Genomic DNA, 17,122 nt, shown 5'->3' with positions numbered 1-17,122 from the left:
TTTGTCTGGTGGCAGGGGTAAGATAGTTGAGATGGCTTATGTGGGAGGAAAATAAGACTATCCACACGCTGGTAGCATATCCTAGAATGAAAAATCCGGGAATATGATATGAGAAATGGGAAGCATTTCAGAGATACACACTGCACAGTGACTTGTTTATGAGCTATTTGATTATCCAAAGATCAGTTTCATGTATTTTGAAATCCTCAACAACAAAAATGTTATCAAGCCACTCAGAACACACATGCACTTTGTATACCTCTATGTGTGTGTGTGTGTGTGTGTGTGTGTTTATTTTTTTATAATGGGCAAGACTTGGCAAATACGAACAAAATCTTTTTACCACCTTTACTGCCCATTACTTTTGCTGGTGTTTCTTCAGGTCTGGAATACCCTTTCTGGTTTAGACCAATTCAAATCCTTCTTGGCCTTCAAAGTTCTGTACATGTTAGTCACTACTTAGCAAAACAGAAGTGGCCCTACCTTCACTTCCTATGGTTTACAATTTAGTTGGAAAGCAGACACAATGCATAGATAAGTTGTGATATATCTATCACAACCTAAGGGGGAAAGTGGCATACTTTACATTTACAAATTGAATTTTGTTTTTAAAAAAATGTGTTAAAATATATGTATATATATGAACTGAATTTGTTAGAACTTAGTACTATAAGTAGTTAGTTTTGCTGGTCAGTTCAGGCAATAGAATAAATTAATCTATATTAAATTTAATAGTGTAGTTTAGGGGCACTTGGGTGGCTCAGTGGGTTAAGCCTCTGCCTTCGGCTCAGGTCATGATGCGATGGGATGGAGCCCTGTATCAGGCTCTTTGCTCAGCAGGGAGCCTGCTTCCCCCTCTCTCTGCCTGCTGCTCTGCCTACTTGTGATCTCTTTCTCTGTCAAATAAATAAAATCTTTTTTAAAAAATTTAATACTGTAGTTTAAAATGCTTGAGGGAATTTAAGTCATAAATGGAACTGATTGTTGTTGAACAAAATTTGGTCTATTGAATTTGAAAGACCAAATGTTTAAGCCCCCCCTTGAAAGTGATTATTAAAATTTATTAGACTTACAGAATGTTGAGATTTATAAAGATAAAGACTTAAGAAAAACTAAATTAAAAAAGAAAAAGAAAAACTAAATTTTACAATGTATATGACTAATAAATTGAACATTAATTTTGAAATAATTTAAAGATTAATTTCAAAAAAGAAAAGAATGATGAATGTATATTCTATACATAAATGTTATCTGCAGAAACCCTGAAAAATTTACATTGGCAGCAAGCGTGGTTAATCACTGGCCTAATTTAACAGTGGAAGTTTTACTACTAAGATCCTTGGGCAGTAATAATCACCATTTCCTGAGCTCTTACTATCTTACTAACTTACTATCAGTCAGGAACTGTTCTGAGTACTTTTCACGTAACTCATTTGATTCTCACAACAATTCTGCGAAATCAGTTGTTTTATTGTTCTCATCTTATAGAAAGGGACTGAGACTCAGAGATGTTAAATGATTTGCCTACGGTCATTCTAGCGAGATAGCCTGAGCTAGTAAATGGGAGAGCTGGAATTTGAACCAATGAAGTCGTACAGTATAAATACACTTTTTTAAAACAGATTCTACTTATTTATTTGACAGAGAGAGAAACAGAGCTCAAGCAGGGGGAGCGGCAGGCAGAGGGAGAAGCAGGCAGAGGGAGAGGGAGAAGCAGACTCTCCACTGAGCAGGGCGCCCAATACCAGGCTTGATCCCAGGACCCTGAGATCATGACCTGAACTGAAGGCAGACGCTTAACTGACTGAGCCACCCAGGGGACCCCAAATAGACTTTTAAGATAGGTATCTAGGCTTACTCTCTCCGTAATTGCAGTACTCTGTACTTACACACTAGAGCTGAGATGAATATCACAAATATTTCATTTAAAAGATACTGGATTATTCAGAATAGTCACAGCACTGACTATTGGGTATTGGTTTTATATATTTTTTCTTCCCTGCAAAAAAATCCTATAATAGTGTTAAATTATAATATTCTTAAATGTGTCTGCAAACAACATAGAAGTATAACATAGAAAAACATGTAATAGAAAGTTAACCCTACTCTCCCTAGAGTTAACCATTATTAACAGTTCAGTATGCATCCTTTCAAACATTCTACCCATGTACAAATATCACATTCTTAAATACTCAATGTTTACGTATATATTGTTGTAACCTTTTAATTCATAAATTCTGAAGATATTTCCTTGTAAGGAAAATGGCTGTATTTCATTTTCCCCTTAATTAATTAAATATTCCCTAACTTTATTTAAACACACTTCTTTTTTTTTTAAGATTTTATTTATTTACTTGACAAACGGAGATCACAAGTAGGCAGAGAGGCAGGCAGAGAGAGAGGGGCAATCAGGCTCTCCGCTGAGCAGAGAGCCCCTATGTGGGGCTCGATTCCAGGACCCTGGGATCATGGCCTGAGCTGAAGGCAGAAGCTTTAACCCACTGGGCCACCCAGGCGCCCCTAAACACACTTCTGATGACCATTAAATTGTTTCTAATTTTTCGCTATTAAAAACAATGCCTAGGGGCTGGCTCAGTGGGTAGAGGATACATTCTTGATCTTGGGGTTGCAAGTTTGAGCCCCATATTGGGTATAGAGATTACTTTAAAAAAATAAAATCTTGGGGAAAAAAACAATGCTTACAAATGACCATACTTGAATATTTTTTGTGCATGTGTTTTTCTATAAGATAGATGCCTAGCTGCAAAATTGTTGATCAAAGACACATTCTCATTTTTAATTCTAATAAGTATTTACTAAATTTCCTTCCAATGGGTTATATTCATTTTCACCACAGCTTTCAGAATTTAAAATAATTTTCGGAGCACATGGGTGGCTCAGTCAGTTAAGCATCCGCCTTCAGCTCAGGTCATGATCCCAGTGTCCTGGGACAGAGCCCCACATCTGGCTCTCTGCTCAGCAGGGAACCTGCTTCTCCCTTTCCCTCTGCCTGCCACTCTCCCTGCTTATTCTCTCTCTCTCTCTCTCTCTCTCTCTCTCTCCCTCTCTCCCTCTCTGCCAAATAAATAAATAAAATCTTTTTTAAAATTTTTAAATAAAATGATTTTCAATCTCATGAGAAAAATCCCAATTTAAAACCATTACCAGGCATTCATAAAAGGAGTAGAATTTATGTACTATATTATAGTACTCCAAAATTTAATATGAGCCTGATTCCTAAGGCAGCCAGTATCTGGAAGAGCATTTGCCATAACTTTCAGTGAAAGTTGCTGAACTCAGGAATGAGCTCAGGGTAAACCTTTCCTAAACTCCCTTACAAAATTTGATTCCACAGGCTCTGTTGCCATCTGGCGGCAATATCCCCCTGATGATGCCGCCTCTCACGTGATTTCTGAGAAGTCCCTCATTCTACAGTTAATTACTTCCTCAATCTGTACAAGGCATTAATTATTTCATCATTCATGATTACTAAACATTTTTTTAATTATGAGGAAATCACTTTACTTCTAAATTTCTTTCCGTTTCTTTCTTTCTTTCTTTTTTTAAGATTTAATTTATTTATGTGACAGAGAGAGACAGCAAGAGAGGGAACACAAGCAGGAGGAGTAGAAGGGGGAGAACAGGCTTCCCGCCAAGCAGGTAGCCTGATGCGGGGCTCCATCCCAGGACCCTGGGATCATGACCTGAGCAGAAGATGCTTAATGAGCTGCTCAGGCACCTCTAAGTTTTTTACAGTTTCTTGAGACAATTAGCTGGAAGTGCACGTACCAAAAATATCCTGACTACGTCTTTTTTGAAGACTCTTATATTGATGAGGTTTCTTTTATTAACAGACTTTTGTTTCTACAGGAAGCCAAACATGTAAAACTTTCATTTTTTTATATTACTTCCCCACTCATAATCTTCCCCTCTTAAAAAAAAAAAAGGTAAATGAGTCATAGAAATGGTGAGTTATTTGCATCCCAAACATCAGATACCTGCTGGTGTCCCACTCATATCTCTTTGGCATTTATGATTTCTGAGTATGAGATCCAAACTCCAACTGTCACATCTTTGCCTCAGAGCCCGCTTTGGGCACACGTCCACCAGGCTGAAGTTGCCACGGGAATACTGCATCCCCCTAAACTGAAAGCAGCCCTCAACCAGTGACAGGTGGGGGTTGACATATAAATACCATGATGGGTTGAATTGTGTCCCTCAAAATTTGTATATTGAAGTCCTAACTCCCAATACTTGAGAATGTGACCTTATTTGGTGATAGGATCATTAGAGAGATAAGCTGGTTAAAAGGAGGTCATAAAGGTGGGCCCTAACCATGACCTGTGTCCTTCTACAGAGGTGGAATTGGGACACAGAAACATGAAGAGAAGTGAGATAACGATCTACCAGGCTAGGAGAGGGATCTAGAACACCTCCTTCCCACACAGCCCTTAGAAGAAACCAACTCTGCTGACCACGTGACTTTGGACTTCTAAACTCCACAACTGTGAGATAACACATTTCTGTTGTTTAAGCCTGTCAGTATGGTATCTTATTATAGCAGCTTTAGCAAAGTAATATACCCCGCTCCCTCACACCTGTCAGGGACTAACACTGTGATCTGAGTTCTGTGCTATTTCTCAGAGTCCCCTGTGGGATTCAGCTCCAACTGACCACAGTGGCGACATCCTTGATAACACAGTCTTTATTCATTTCCTTCTCTTCTCTTTTTTCAGTTCCCATTTCACTACTAGTGTTCTCTGGGTTCACCTCTGAAGTAAACTACTTGATCTCAAACTCTCGAACTCTCAAACTCTTGAACTCCTGGTCTCCAGGCCTCCTTGAGGAACCCAAACTAAGATAGTTAGTATCAGAAATGGTGCTCAGATGTCAGGACGGCATTCTGGAATCAGACCCCTTCCCAGCCAGATGGTCACAAGGATCTCACTGCTTATGGAAGTGGAGTGGTGATGACCACCAAGCTGAAGCATCACAATCATTGGAGACCTCATCTGTAGGGACTCAGGACAGGATTCAGGGGATGGTCTTATACAACATTCCTGACATTTGAAAGATATGGGGTGAAACGTAATTTTAAGGACGAATAGAGTGGGTTGGTTGTTGACTGCCATCGGTGTACCAAGGAGAATTACAAGCTCGGGTCACTAGGACTAACAAGAAAGCCAGAAAGCCTCTGTGGTAACATGGACAGAAATGCATTTTATAAAAGTTACCCAAAAAGTTACAAAGGAAACAGGAACAGAAACGTGAAATAATGTTACTCCAAACCAGCTTATCCTCATTTAGACCCTCCCCAAGTCAGATCCAGGGGGCATTCTGGTACATTCTGGAACAGGCCGGGGCAAATCCAGAAGGCCAGGATGTCACACAAACAGGCAATGCAGACACCTCCACCAACTTCCTCTGTTGCACCCATGTTTCTCCTTCCAACTCATATCTGTGGTCTCAGAGGACATTTCCTTCAACCCGGTGGGTGAGAAGAGCAAAAACACTCACACCCGGCTCAAGAGTAAATCAGGTCTGCATGTTAACTGTTGTTCATCTCTATGTGGACTGTTGCTCCATGACAGCCCCCCAGGATGAAGAGAACTGCTCCCCGTGGGCAGCGCATCAAGTAACACAGTCGGTCATCAGCCTGGTGTGAAAGTAGGAGGAGCCCCGGGTAAGCACAGACGCAGACTGCTAGGCAATGGTGCATGACTTGACTGATGGATCAGGGAATGGGATCAGAAGACTCAAAACAAAAGAATGGGCAGCAAAATGTGAAAGGTGTATTACTTACCAGCACCCACAAGAAGCTACACGTCGAAGGAGATCCAGAGCAACCAGGTGGGTAGGATGACTCATCCAGGGATGTCCAGCCAGCCTCTGACCTTGGCCATGCCCCTCCATGGACTCAAGGACAGAGAGCTGAGGGATGAAGACTCTTAAAGGGGCCCCCCGCTCCCCAGGCCTGCCTTCGTGACTGCTGCTAAATGCCTGCACAATTAGTCCCTGAAGCTGAAGTCATCCCCCCAAAGGAGACCAACCAGCCACTTGGTGGAAACGTGATTCCACTGAACTCCTTCCACGCTAGAAGGAGCAGATTCACCTCTGCTGGGACTGATTCCAAGAACAGAGTCTCCTTTTCTGCTGGTCTTGTCTTGGCCAACAATGCTATCCAAAGGCTGAAAGACTGTCCCATGTATAATGATGAAATCCCACCCATCACCTTAGACCGGTATTTGCCAAATTATTTTTCATTATCCTCTGGAGCCTTTCTAGACATTTTTTTCTAATTGCTGCTCCCGTGATATGTTAATACTACAGATACACTGGATGTCTGTATATGCACCACTGTGTGTCTGTGCTTTAAACATAAGAAGAGTAAGATTGGTTTTCCCAGGGCGCCTGGGTGGCTCAGTGGGTTAAGCCTCTGCCTTCAGCTCAGGTCATGATCCCAGGGTCCTGGGATCGAGCCCCACCTCAGGCTCTCTGCTCCGAGGGGAGCCTGCTTCCTCCTCTCTCTCTCTGCCTGCCTCTCTGCCTACTTGTGATCTCTATCAAATAAATAAATAAATTATTTTTTAAAAAGATTAGTTTTCTCATCAAGAACCAATTTTCACCCCCCCATGAGAAATACTGCCCCCACTGAGAATGCATACATGACACCAAGAGCTTTACTTTATAGAAGTTGGTGCCACAATGGGGAAAGGTCCATGGGCTCCACTTTGTCTGCTACATGCCATGTGACCTAGAAGCTGTTGTCCTGATAGGATGTTGGTGGCAGCTTGAGAATCTGTTGCAGGATTGGGGTGCTGGTCTTAAAGATGAAGTCTTATATGGTGCTTATACAGTCATAATATGGTACTGTGTGTTGACCCCAATAGATAGAAAACACAGGTCTGGGAGCAAAGGGATGAGAGTGGCCTCTGCCACCAGAGATCACACTGACCCACTCGGGAAACTGGTGCTTCCCATCTCATCAACTTCAGGCTCTGCTGGACTAGAGCATCTGGCTCTATGTGGTTGCTGGAAGGATGCATCAACCAGGTGACACAGAAAGGGTCCCACTGGGGGGGGTCTGGGTGGCTCAATTGGTTAAGCAGCTGCCAGATCATGATCCCAGGGTCTTGAGATCGAGTCCCATGTCAGGCTCCCTGCCAGTGGAGAGTCTGCTTTTCCCTCTCCTTCTGACAAGAGCCTTATAACCAAGGGCTAAGACCCCTTAGGGATGAGGGTTTGGGTCACCCCCACCAATCACACAACCCAGACAATCAGTAGACTTGCCAAGGGAGAAGGGCATCCAGAATGTGTGGTATTAATTTGCTAGGGCTGCTGTATCAAAATACCACAAACTGGTTGGTATAAACAATAGAAATTCATTTTCTTGCAGTTCTGGAAGCTGGCAATCCAAGATTAAGGTGCTGGTTGGTTTCCTCTGAGGCCTCTGCCCTCGGCTTGCCAATGGCTGTCTTCTGGTTATTTTTCACAAGGTCCTTTCATGCACACTCAGCCCTGGTGTGTCTCTTACGCTTCTTAGAAGGCCACCCATCAGACTAGATTAGTGCCCCACCCCCGGGACCTCATTTCAACTTCCTCATGTCTTTCAAGGCTCTGTCTCCAAGCACAGTCACGTCCTGAGGTACAGAGGTGTGGGACTTTAACATATAAATTTGGTGGGGGGCAGTGGCCAGAATACAGTTCATTCCATAACTGGCTGGTAGAGGAAGGAGAGGATGAATAGCGGTTTTAGACTCAGGACCATCTATAGCAAGGGACTATAGCTTGTCCTACTAAACCTCCTGGGTGAGTGTGTGTGTTGTGTGTGTGTGTGTGTGTGTGTGTGTGTGTGTGTAAACTGGAACTTGAAGAAGTGGTGGCAGGGTGGAGTCCAGTTCATGTGGGCACAGTGGATCTGACCCACGCAGGGGTCAGCCACTGTCAAGGTACCATCCACATCCCCTCAGTACTTAGCATTTCCTCCCACAGCAGCCCAGATTCCAACCGCCAGGAACTGCCCCTCCCAAGGGGCATGTAGATGGTACCTTGACAGTGGCTGATCTCAGCGATCTGGACCCCACTCTGCGGCCATTTCTGCATTTGGGGCAGCTCAGAAATGCCAGGGAATTCGTGCCTCCCAGAGGTGGTCCTCAACCAGTGAGTGAAGGGAGCTGGGGAATGAATATGACCACTCCGCCCCACTGGGGAGCCATCCCTGAGGAGCATGTCCCACACGGTTCCCCAGGAGTCCCCAGATTGAAGCCCCAGTGCCCGCATTGCTGACTGGCTGGATAATGTAGCCTTTTGCTTTCCTGCCCTTCCCTCCTTCCTTCCATCCCCTTTACCTCCCCACTCCCATACAGGTGCCTTCTGGGATCACCCCCCCCCCAGAAAAAGGACCTGCACTCAAATTCTTATCTCAGGGTGGGCTTCCGGCGGAACTCAAATTAAGACACCCACGGTCTTCAGGGTAGCTCATATTTACTAAACTTAACGTATATGCTTATTTGACTGGCTTCACTGCCTTTACACTCTGGGTTCTCTCTCAACTGGTTGTTTCTCCAGGTCCACTCTCTTTCATACTCACCCCAGTGTGTCAGGTGCTGGGACACAGCAGGAAGAACTGACAGAGAGGGACCTGCTGTCATGAAGGTTACTGTCCAGGAGGGGAGCCAGACTTGGAACAATTAATTTCAAGCATGAATCTTGTCATATCAAGGAAAATATGGGAGAGGAAAAGGACACAGCAGGGGGATCCAATCTAGTCTGGATTAAACTAGACGGTGGATGGTGCCTTCCCAAGGAAGTGACTTTACCTGAAGGATCACAAAAATGCAAAATAAATCCCAAATCACTAAGAACCTTTATTTTACTTCATATCCAACTGAAAAAGCCACAAAATAAAAATATTTTCAATTCATAAAACTTTTACATCAATGACACTGACCAACAGAGAGAAAAGTGAAATCCCTGAGGAACTGCCAACAATAAATAAAATACTTAAAAACAGAATGTTCTGAGTTTGAAGGAAAATTTCCTGAGCCTGCTCAATTTGGGGAAGCCAATGGCCCTTTGCAAACTTCAGTTTCTCAAAAGGATATCCAACTGATGCAAGTTTCCTGTCATGAGAAGAAGCTGCCCCTTTCAGTAACACCTTACATTAAATGGGGGGAAATAATCAATCTTGTTTACATCAATTTATGCATAGTTCTGAGAAATCTATTGCACTGGCAGGAGAAGAAAATACATGCTCTTGGTGACAACAGAATTTTACAACATACCGAGTAAGTAGCAGTGCTAGTTTAATTTGTTATTCACCACAATGTACTGTTTTCTCATGGTGTGTGGATATTACACAAAAGGGATGTAAGTCTCCCCACTCTTTGTGGGTAACAAAAGGAAGACTCAAATACCTGTGGAAGGGTAAGATCAACACTTTTAAAAATTCCAGAAAGATTCTCTGTGAAGAAGACCCGGGATGGAGGACTAGCATTGGAGCGCTAAACTTCCTTTTAGGAATGGAGTCAAGATATCCTGTTGCACGGATTCTAGGATGTGTTTTTTTCCCAACACTTTCGCAAATCAAATTCAAATGGGCGTGGCCATTAACTGTCACAAATTAATGGTCAACTCCTCCACCTAACTTTCTCAGTGGTACATAAAATAATGGCATGCTCTACAATCAACGGCTTCTTAGATTAATTCAATATGGCGCTCTGTACTTCAGCACACACAGTGAGTCATACAAAAATAAATCTGACATTTAAACCCTGGTAATTTTCCCAATTGAAAAGACACTGGCAAAAACATTTGGCGTCTGAAATTTCAACACTAGCACCATAGGCTCAGGAAGGATTAGTTCGAATGGTGATGTGGGATAAGCTTACACTCCAGTTTTGGTTCTGTCCCTAATCAGTAAGGAAGTGGATTTCACACTGCTGGGCCTCATTTCCTCATCTGTAAAATGAGAAAGTAGAAACAGATGGCCTCTCAGTCCTCCAGCCAAAAAGGAAGGGGATTTAAAATTCCGCGCCACTCAGGACGTGTGTGGCTGTGGAATGTTCCACAGACACGATGCCCCCAAAGCCAAGATGTTCCTACAGGCTGATGGCTTGGACCCCTCTGCAGCCACCTCTCCCCCAACAAGAAGAGTCAAGGCTCCAAATCCAGAGAGTTTCCTGGATCCAGGAGATAACGTAATTCGTTCACAACGTTGGTAACTGACAGGAAAAGGGCAATTCTTCAGTCTGGGGCAATCTGTAAACTTCTTTTAAAAATTTCAGAACTTTCCTAACCTCAGTTGATCTAAATGTCTGCAATCAATATAAAATACCAAAACATGACAGCAAGGTCTCACTTCAAAGTTTCATGACTGACACAGCTTGGCTACAGATGCTACTGCTCTGAGTGTTTCCTCCCACGTCCTAGAATCACCAGCCGGAAAAGGAGTTGTTTTCTGAAAGAAAATAACAGAGACATTTCATTTGAATGAACCATTCACATCAGCTCCTCACTCCCACCTTGATATATTATCTTTTGAGAATATGTCTGGTTGGCCAAAGAAAGCAAATGGTGAGGAATAAGTATTAAAAGAGATGAAAAACTTGGGGTGACTGGGTGGTTCAATCAGTTAAGCAGCCAACTCTTGATTTTGGCTCGGGTCATGATCTCAGGGTCCTGGGATCAAGCCTGGTGTTGGGCTCCCCACTCAACAGGAGTTGCTGGAGATGCTCTCCCTCTCCCACTGCTCCTCCCCACCTCTCATAGATCACACATTCTCTCTCTCTCTATCTCTCTCTATCTCTCTCTGTCAAATAAATAAATAAAATCTTTTTTTTTAAATTTATTTATTTGAGGGAGAGAGAGAGAGAGCACAAGCAGGGGGAGCAGCAGAGGGAGAAGCAGTCTCTCCGCTGAGCAAGGAGCCCAATGTGGGGCTAGATCCCAGGACCCTAGGATCATGACCTGAGCCAAAGGCAAACGCTTAACTGACTGAGCCACCCAGGCACCCCTCAAAGAAATAATTTTTTTAGAAAGCGACGAAAAATGGGTTGTGACAACACCAGCATTGCTTTCTGGTAAATAATACATGTATTTATATTTTTTGATACACAAGTTATAATCTGTCTTTACCTAAACATGTTACAACTAAAAACAGGTACAGTAGCTAGCATCAATGACACCACACAAACCACAAATTCCTACACCTTCCTATTTCATTTCCAAAGGCTCAAACTCTTTTAAGTGTTGTGATAAAATGCTTGGCTAAGTTATTAACTAAGATAGACTTCCTTCCTTCTTCCTTTGTAAGAGACAAAATACTCTTTGACTCTGTCAGTAGTACACACCTACGCTGAGTGCCTGCGCATTGAGCTGGAGCACACCAGTGAACCCGAGGAAGTGACAGAGCTCACATGTGTTGGCCTTAGTATCTTGCATCCAAACAGCAGATTCTTCAGCTCTGAGGAACTAGAGTTCCCAGGTCAAAGGTTACCATTAAGCAACTAGAATACATGCTTTATGCAAGTAGGTGAGGGTAGGAAAGGAAGAGGTTAAGAAAACAAAAACATTGTAAGTGTATAAGCCTGATGATTCACAGACCTGTACCCCTGGGGCAAATAATACATTATATGTTAATAAAAATAATTAATTTTTTAAAAATAAAAAAACAACAACAATGAAACAAACTCTTGGAGCTGCCAATGACCATGGGCAGCCCATCATCAACATGGTGTTCCAGAGGGTGGGAATCCCAAGTCACTGATTCCCTATGTCCCTCTCTACCTCTAGTATGGGCCGTGCCTCTTTCCATGAGAGAAAGGAACCTTACAAAATGAAGAAATGATGACCAGGTGTAGACTCCAATTGCTTGTAAGTCAGAAAGTTATGCATAGTCAGAGGCTGGGTATTTTAGGTCTTTGATTTCCATCATCTTTCACAGAAAAGTTGCTTAGATATTAAAGACATTTATTAAGCAATTTAAGGACTCTTGTTTAAATATAAATACATACTAGCTAATTATTTCTATGTAACCAAAACAACATGGCTTCTGTCCTATCTAGATAATGGGCTGTAAGTCACAAAGCAGGTGTTTTCAGAGGACTAAAGACAAGCAATGTTTGGCGTGCTCACTTCACAAATTTTTCAGTGCTACACTGTTGGTGGAAATGCAAGCTGGTACAGCCACTCTGGAAAACAGCATGGAGGTTCCTCAAAAAGTTGAAAATAGAGATACCCTATGACCCAGCAATTGCACTACTAGGTATTTACCCTAAATATACAAATGTAGGGATCTGAAGGGGCACCTGCACACCAATGTTTGTAGCACCAATGTCCACAATAGCTAAACTATGGAAAAAGCCCAGATGTCCATCAACAGATAAATAGATAAAGACGATGTGGTCTATATATACAATGGAATATTACTCAGCTGTCAAAAATGAAATCTTGCCATTTGTGATGATGTGGATGGAGCTAGAGGGTATTATGCTAAGTGAAATAAGTCAATCAGAGAAAGACAATTATCATATGATCTCACTCACATGTGGAATTTAAGAAACAAAACAGAGGATCATGGGGGAAGAGAGGAAAAAATAGAGCAAGACAAAATCAGAGAGGGAGATGAACCAGAAGAAACTCTTCATCATGGGAAACAAGCTGAGGGTTGCTGGAAGGGATAGGGATGGAGGGGTGACTGGGTGATGGGCATTAAGGAGGGCATGTGATATAATGAGCACTGAGTATTATAGAAGACTACGAATCACTGACCTCTACCTCTGAAACTAATACTATATTACATGTTAACTTAAATTAAAAAAAGTTTTTAAGAACTTTTCGGTGCTATAAAACACTGAAGGAAAGCCATCACAGAGCACTATTCAAACCTGTTCCATTTCCTAAGTGACAGTAGCACCAAACCGGGGAGGATGGGAGAGAGGCTGGTCCAGTTCCTGCAGCCTACCCCCACTCCTGGCACTCCCGGGAACACAATCAGGAATGTGCCAGAAGGTCAACTCTTCAAAAACAGTTTTTTATTAAAGAAGTAATAAAGTTTCATTGCAGACAAACTGGAAAACATAAGTAAAGACAAAGAAAAACTAGTACTAGTTTGGGAATATATCTTTTTGAGACTTTTCTTTGCTCATACATACATACGCTGTCATACCCTAAGATATGCCCATTTGGGCTAAAACAGTTATACTTTATAGAGTTTTATATAGTACTCTTTTGGTTTCAGAGGCATTCCTTCACATTTGTGTAGACTGAGATAGCTCGGGACATGTTGCAAGTGTCTGAGAACCAAAGACAGAGCGCCATCTTTGCAGCAACGGCTGGCTCTGTAGTTCAGCTCTAGGAATCCCCGTAGTTTGCTAGTTCGGAGCAGTAATAATCTGAGACAAGATGACTCTCTTAATGCCCTTGTGTAATGGTGAGTGTGACAGTGTTTGCCTCATTTTCACTGACTTCTTTTTACTTGACTTTCTCCCCTATTAGAAATGGGGGCATACACTATTACTTTTAAACAGTGAATATCACGTGTGTTTTGTTTGTGATCCTTGCCTTGAGCGTAAGTGTGTTATAGCCACAAAGAGCTTAACAGGAGCAGAAAACGAGCTACAGAATAATTAGGGAAGGGTGAATCTCTTCGTTCAAATACGCATGGCGTGGGCTCCAGTCCCCTTGCTGTATGGAATCCAGACTGGCCATCCTGCAGAACCCCATGCACCAGAGGGCCAGCCTGAGACAAGGCCTTGCTGCTTGCAGTGGTGTTGTAAAGGAGCTTCCAAGACTCACAAACACACTCACCAGTCTAAATGCAACTTGATTATGTAAACATTAAAGGTTCTTACCATTGATGTTACTGGTAGATCAGACTGTAGTCATTAACCAAAGAATAATCTTGATCATCTGTAGAAGGCAGAACAGAGCAACATTAAGTTCATCTTGTTTCACGATAAGATCTTAATCCTTCTGGAATCAAAACATTCCAGTTAAATATTCTAGTGACTGTCCTTTTATAAAAAGAAAACATCTGGTGACAAATCCTACAAATGGCAGGCATGACTATAAACCAGAGGATTCACTTACACATTCTGGAAATCACTGCTATGATTTCATTGCCCTTTTGCATCCATGTGCAGAGAGCAGCACCTAGAGTGAAGTCATCTTCAAACATAGGCATAAATAAGTCCCATGTTATCTGGTGGTAATTGTTTTACAAAAATAACTTAATTTTTTTTTCAAAGATATATATTTTTCTCAAAGATACCTTATATTTTTCAAAGATACCATTTTTTTTTCAATTTTTTTTTTCAAAGATACCATTTCAGCCCTGGTTTTCTTTTCAGTCACTGAAGTTCTACTAAGCTCCCATATGCAGCAGGAGTTGTCTCTTCCCTCAGTCCCTTGAACACAGGTAGGTATATCTTCTTTTACTCAAATAATAGATATTTGTTGAGCATCTCCTATGTGCCCATAGCACTATTAGGTGCTATGAGCGATACAGGAGAAAAATCAAGTGTCACCCTCAAGGGCCTTATAATTATCCAAGGAATAAAACTAACCCAAAAAAATGCTATCATGTGTGGTTGTCTCAGAGTTATCATAGGACTTCTGGATGAAAAAGACCAGAGTGATTAGTGAAAGACCCAGTTACGGTCAGTACCCAAATATATAATATCAGGTTATATGTTTCTAGACATCTATGCCTTCTATCAGGTATGTTTCTGGGTAATCCAAAGGAAACTATATCTCACTTTGCTCTTTTTATGGTTCAAATTCAAATAATCTCTTACATATGACTGCCTTATGTTTCTTTTGATACTCCCAAGAGTGGACTTCTCTTTGGTAAGCTATAAAGTAAACCACCAATTACCAAAGTCCACTCTGTGATAAATAGTGTTATATTAAGATCCTAATATAGGTTCATTCTCTTGAGAATTTGATTCTATTTATTCCCTTCTTTCCCTTTATTTCAGCATTCTAACTACTCAACCTCAGAGAGAACATGATGGGGCACATGATGGGGCACCTGGCTCAGTCGGTTAAGCAACTGACTTCAGCTGAAGTCATGATCTCAGGATCCTGGGATCGAGCCCTATGTGGAACTCTACACTCAGCGGGCAGCCTGCTTCTCCTTCTGCCCCTGCTCATGCATGCTCTCTCTCAAATAAATAAAATCTTTAGGGAAAAAAAAAGAGAGAGAGAGAGAAAACATGACATAAGCATTTAAAAGATCTTTCTTGGTGTCATACCTGGTGTACTTCTAGGAACTGGGAGAGGTCCTCTCCTGTAGGAAATGAAAACCAAAGTCTTTCAGATGAGTTCTTATTATTTTTCTAATTCTTAACTTCACACCACAAGCATACAGCCCTCTAATCAGATCTGGTTTCTGTTCTGGATAATCAAGGAGAGTTCAGATGAAGGAAAATGCCTACACCACCACCGACCCCCACTGGAATCTAGGCTGCCGACATTCTATTATGCTGCGGGCAGGATGTACAGGGCCCTGCCCCCACACCCCAGACCGAAAGGAGGAAAATCTCTGCTGTGAGCGTGTGGTTTCCTGACCTCTGGGTACCTCAGCATGTCCACATGTAAGATGGAAAATACAAGCAGCTGCCCCCTCACCGTGAGAATGAAGTGAGCTGATTCCCATGAACTGTTCTGAACAGAGCCTGGTATTCTCAAGTATTGATGAGTGCCTGGCAATGCCCCCTCCAATATTCCCTTCACTTTTTAAAAATGGAAATTAGCAGCCTCGATGTGAAACTGACTGTGTGAAACAGAAGTTTCTCTTCTGTCAGTATCCTTTATAGCTGGGGCAGCAGACTCGTTCTGCAAAGGGCCAGACAGTAAATGACTTAGGCTTTGTTGGCCATGAGGACAACCTTGTTAGAACTCTGTCAACTCAAATGCAAACCCAGTTGTGGACAAAATGTAAACAAATGTGCGTGGTCGGGTTCCAATAAAACTTTATATGAGCACTGACATCCGTACTTTGTGTAATTTTCACATGTCACAAAACAGTATCCTTTTCTCCTTTTTCAGCCATTTAAAAATGTAAAAACTACTCTTTACTCTTGGGCCCTACCAATAGAGGTTGGTCAGAGTTGACTCACAGGGGGCCAGAGCCTGCTGACGCTTGCTTTCCACAAGATATAAAAAAGATAGGATTTGTATGTGAGTAACAATAATCACACTCAAGCGTAATACAGCCCTCTTTAAACTATGACTGGTAAAATCCACTGAGCTTTTGTCCTAAAAATGCTACCTGCCCAAATCTAGCAACCTCACTAAGCAAATGCAGTGGTAGACGTGTTCCAGTTCTAATACCGCTTAGAACACTGATGATAACAACATTTATTAAAGGTATTTTTCTTCATGTGAAAGGTAGCTGCTTATTACCTTGCTAAGTTAGGCCCCAGGGCCTTTCCCTGTGAGGCTGTATTCTTCTGGGGGCAGTAGAAATTCTCGTACATGATGGGTGCTAGGGGAACCAAGAAACAAAATATTAAGGTGCTGGTGTCTTCCATTCTCCACACGTGATGCAGAAGACTCATAGAAATGCTGAAGTAACCCCACAGCCCGACCGCTTCAGTCACCTGGTGGGACCTGTCCGGTTTTCCGGTGGTTCACAAAAAATGCAATGTCCTTCTCAATGCTGCATGCTTCCAAGCTCTTACGAACTTCTTCATACATCTAACAAAAAGAAGATAAATCAGGACACCTGGGTGGCTCTGTCAGTTAAGCATGTGCCTTAAGCTCGGGTCATGATCCCAAAGTTCTGGGATGGAGTCCTGCATTGGCCTCCTGCTCAGTGGGGAGTCTGTTCCCTCTCCATCTACCCCTCCCCCCTGCTGTGCACTCTGTCTTTCTCTGACAAATAATTAAACAAAATCTTAAAAAAAAAAAAGATAAATCAACCTAGAGGTAGGTCAGTGAAAATTATGATACAGTTTATTAAAACAGGTTTGATGAATGGCTAGATCTCCCAAATTTTGTTTTAAAAAAGAAAAAGAGACATCCCCAAGTCTCTTTTTATATCACTCATATATAGGGATTTCTCTGATACATATCCAGTGTTAAAATTGTTTTAAAGATGGTGAGAAATGTATCT

At 42.1% G+C, this 17,122-nt stretch overlaps 1 protein-coding gene across 1 annotated transcript in view; it reads right to left on the bottom strand.

Annotated features, from left to right (window-relative positions):
- Nucleotides 1–13,853: 13,853 nt before the first annotated feature.
- Nucleotides 13,854–17,122, bottom strand: part of PSTPIP2 (proline-serine-threonine phosphatase interacting protein 2) — a 61,226-nt gene continuing 57,957 nt past the window's right edge. Inside the window, exons 11-14 of the mRNA XM_032859491.1 lie at nt 16,608–16,704; nt 16,411–16,492; nt 15,258–15,292; nt 13,854–13,911 (exon numbers count right to left, since the gene is read on the bottom strand). Of these exons, the coding sequence (XP_032715382.1) occupies nt 13,862–13,911; nt 15,258–15,292; nt 16,411–16,492; nt 16,608–16,704 (264 nt within the window). The 3' untranslated portion in view covers nt 13,854–13,861. The remainder of the gene's footprint in view (nt 13,912–15,257; nt 15,293–16,410; nt 16,493–16,607; nt 16,705–17,122) is intronic.

The sequence above is a fragment of the Lontra canadensis genome, unplaced genomic scaffold (assembly GCF_010015895.1).
Source record: "Lontra canadensis isolate GAN:19392208 unplaced genomic scaffold, GSC_riverotter_1.0 scaffold17, whole genome shotgun sequence".
Classification (NCBI taxonomy): Eukaryota; Metazoa; Chordata; class Mammalia; order Carnivora; family Mustelidae; genus Lontra; species Lontra canadensis.
Note: the sequence above shows the minus strand (reverse complement) of the source record. Positions and strands in the feature narration are given on the sequence as shown.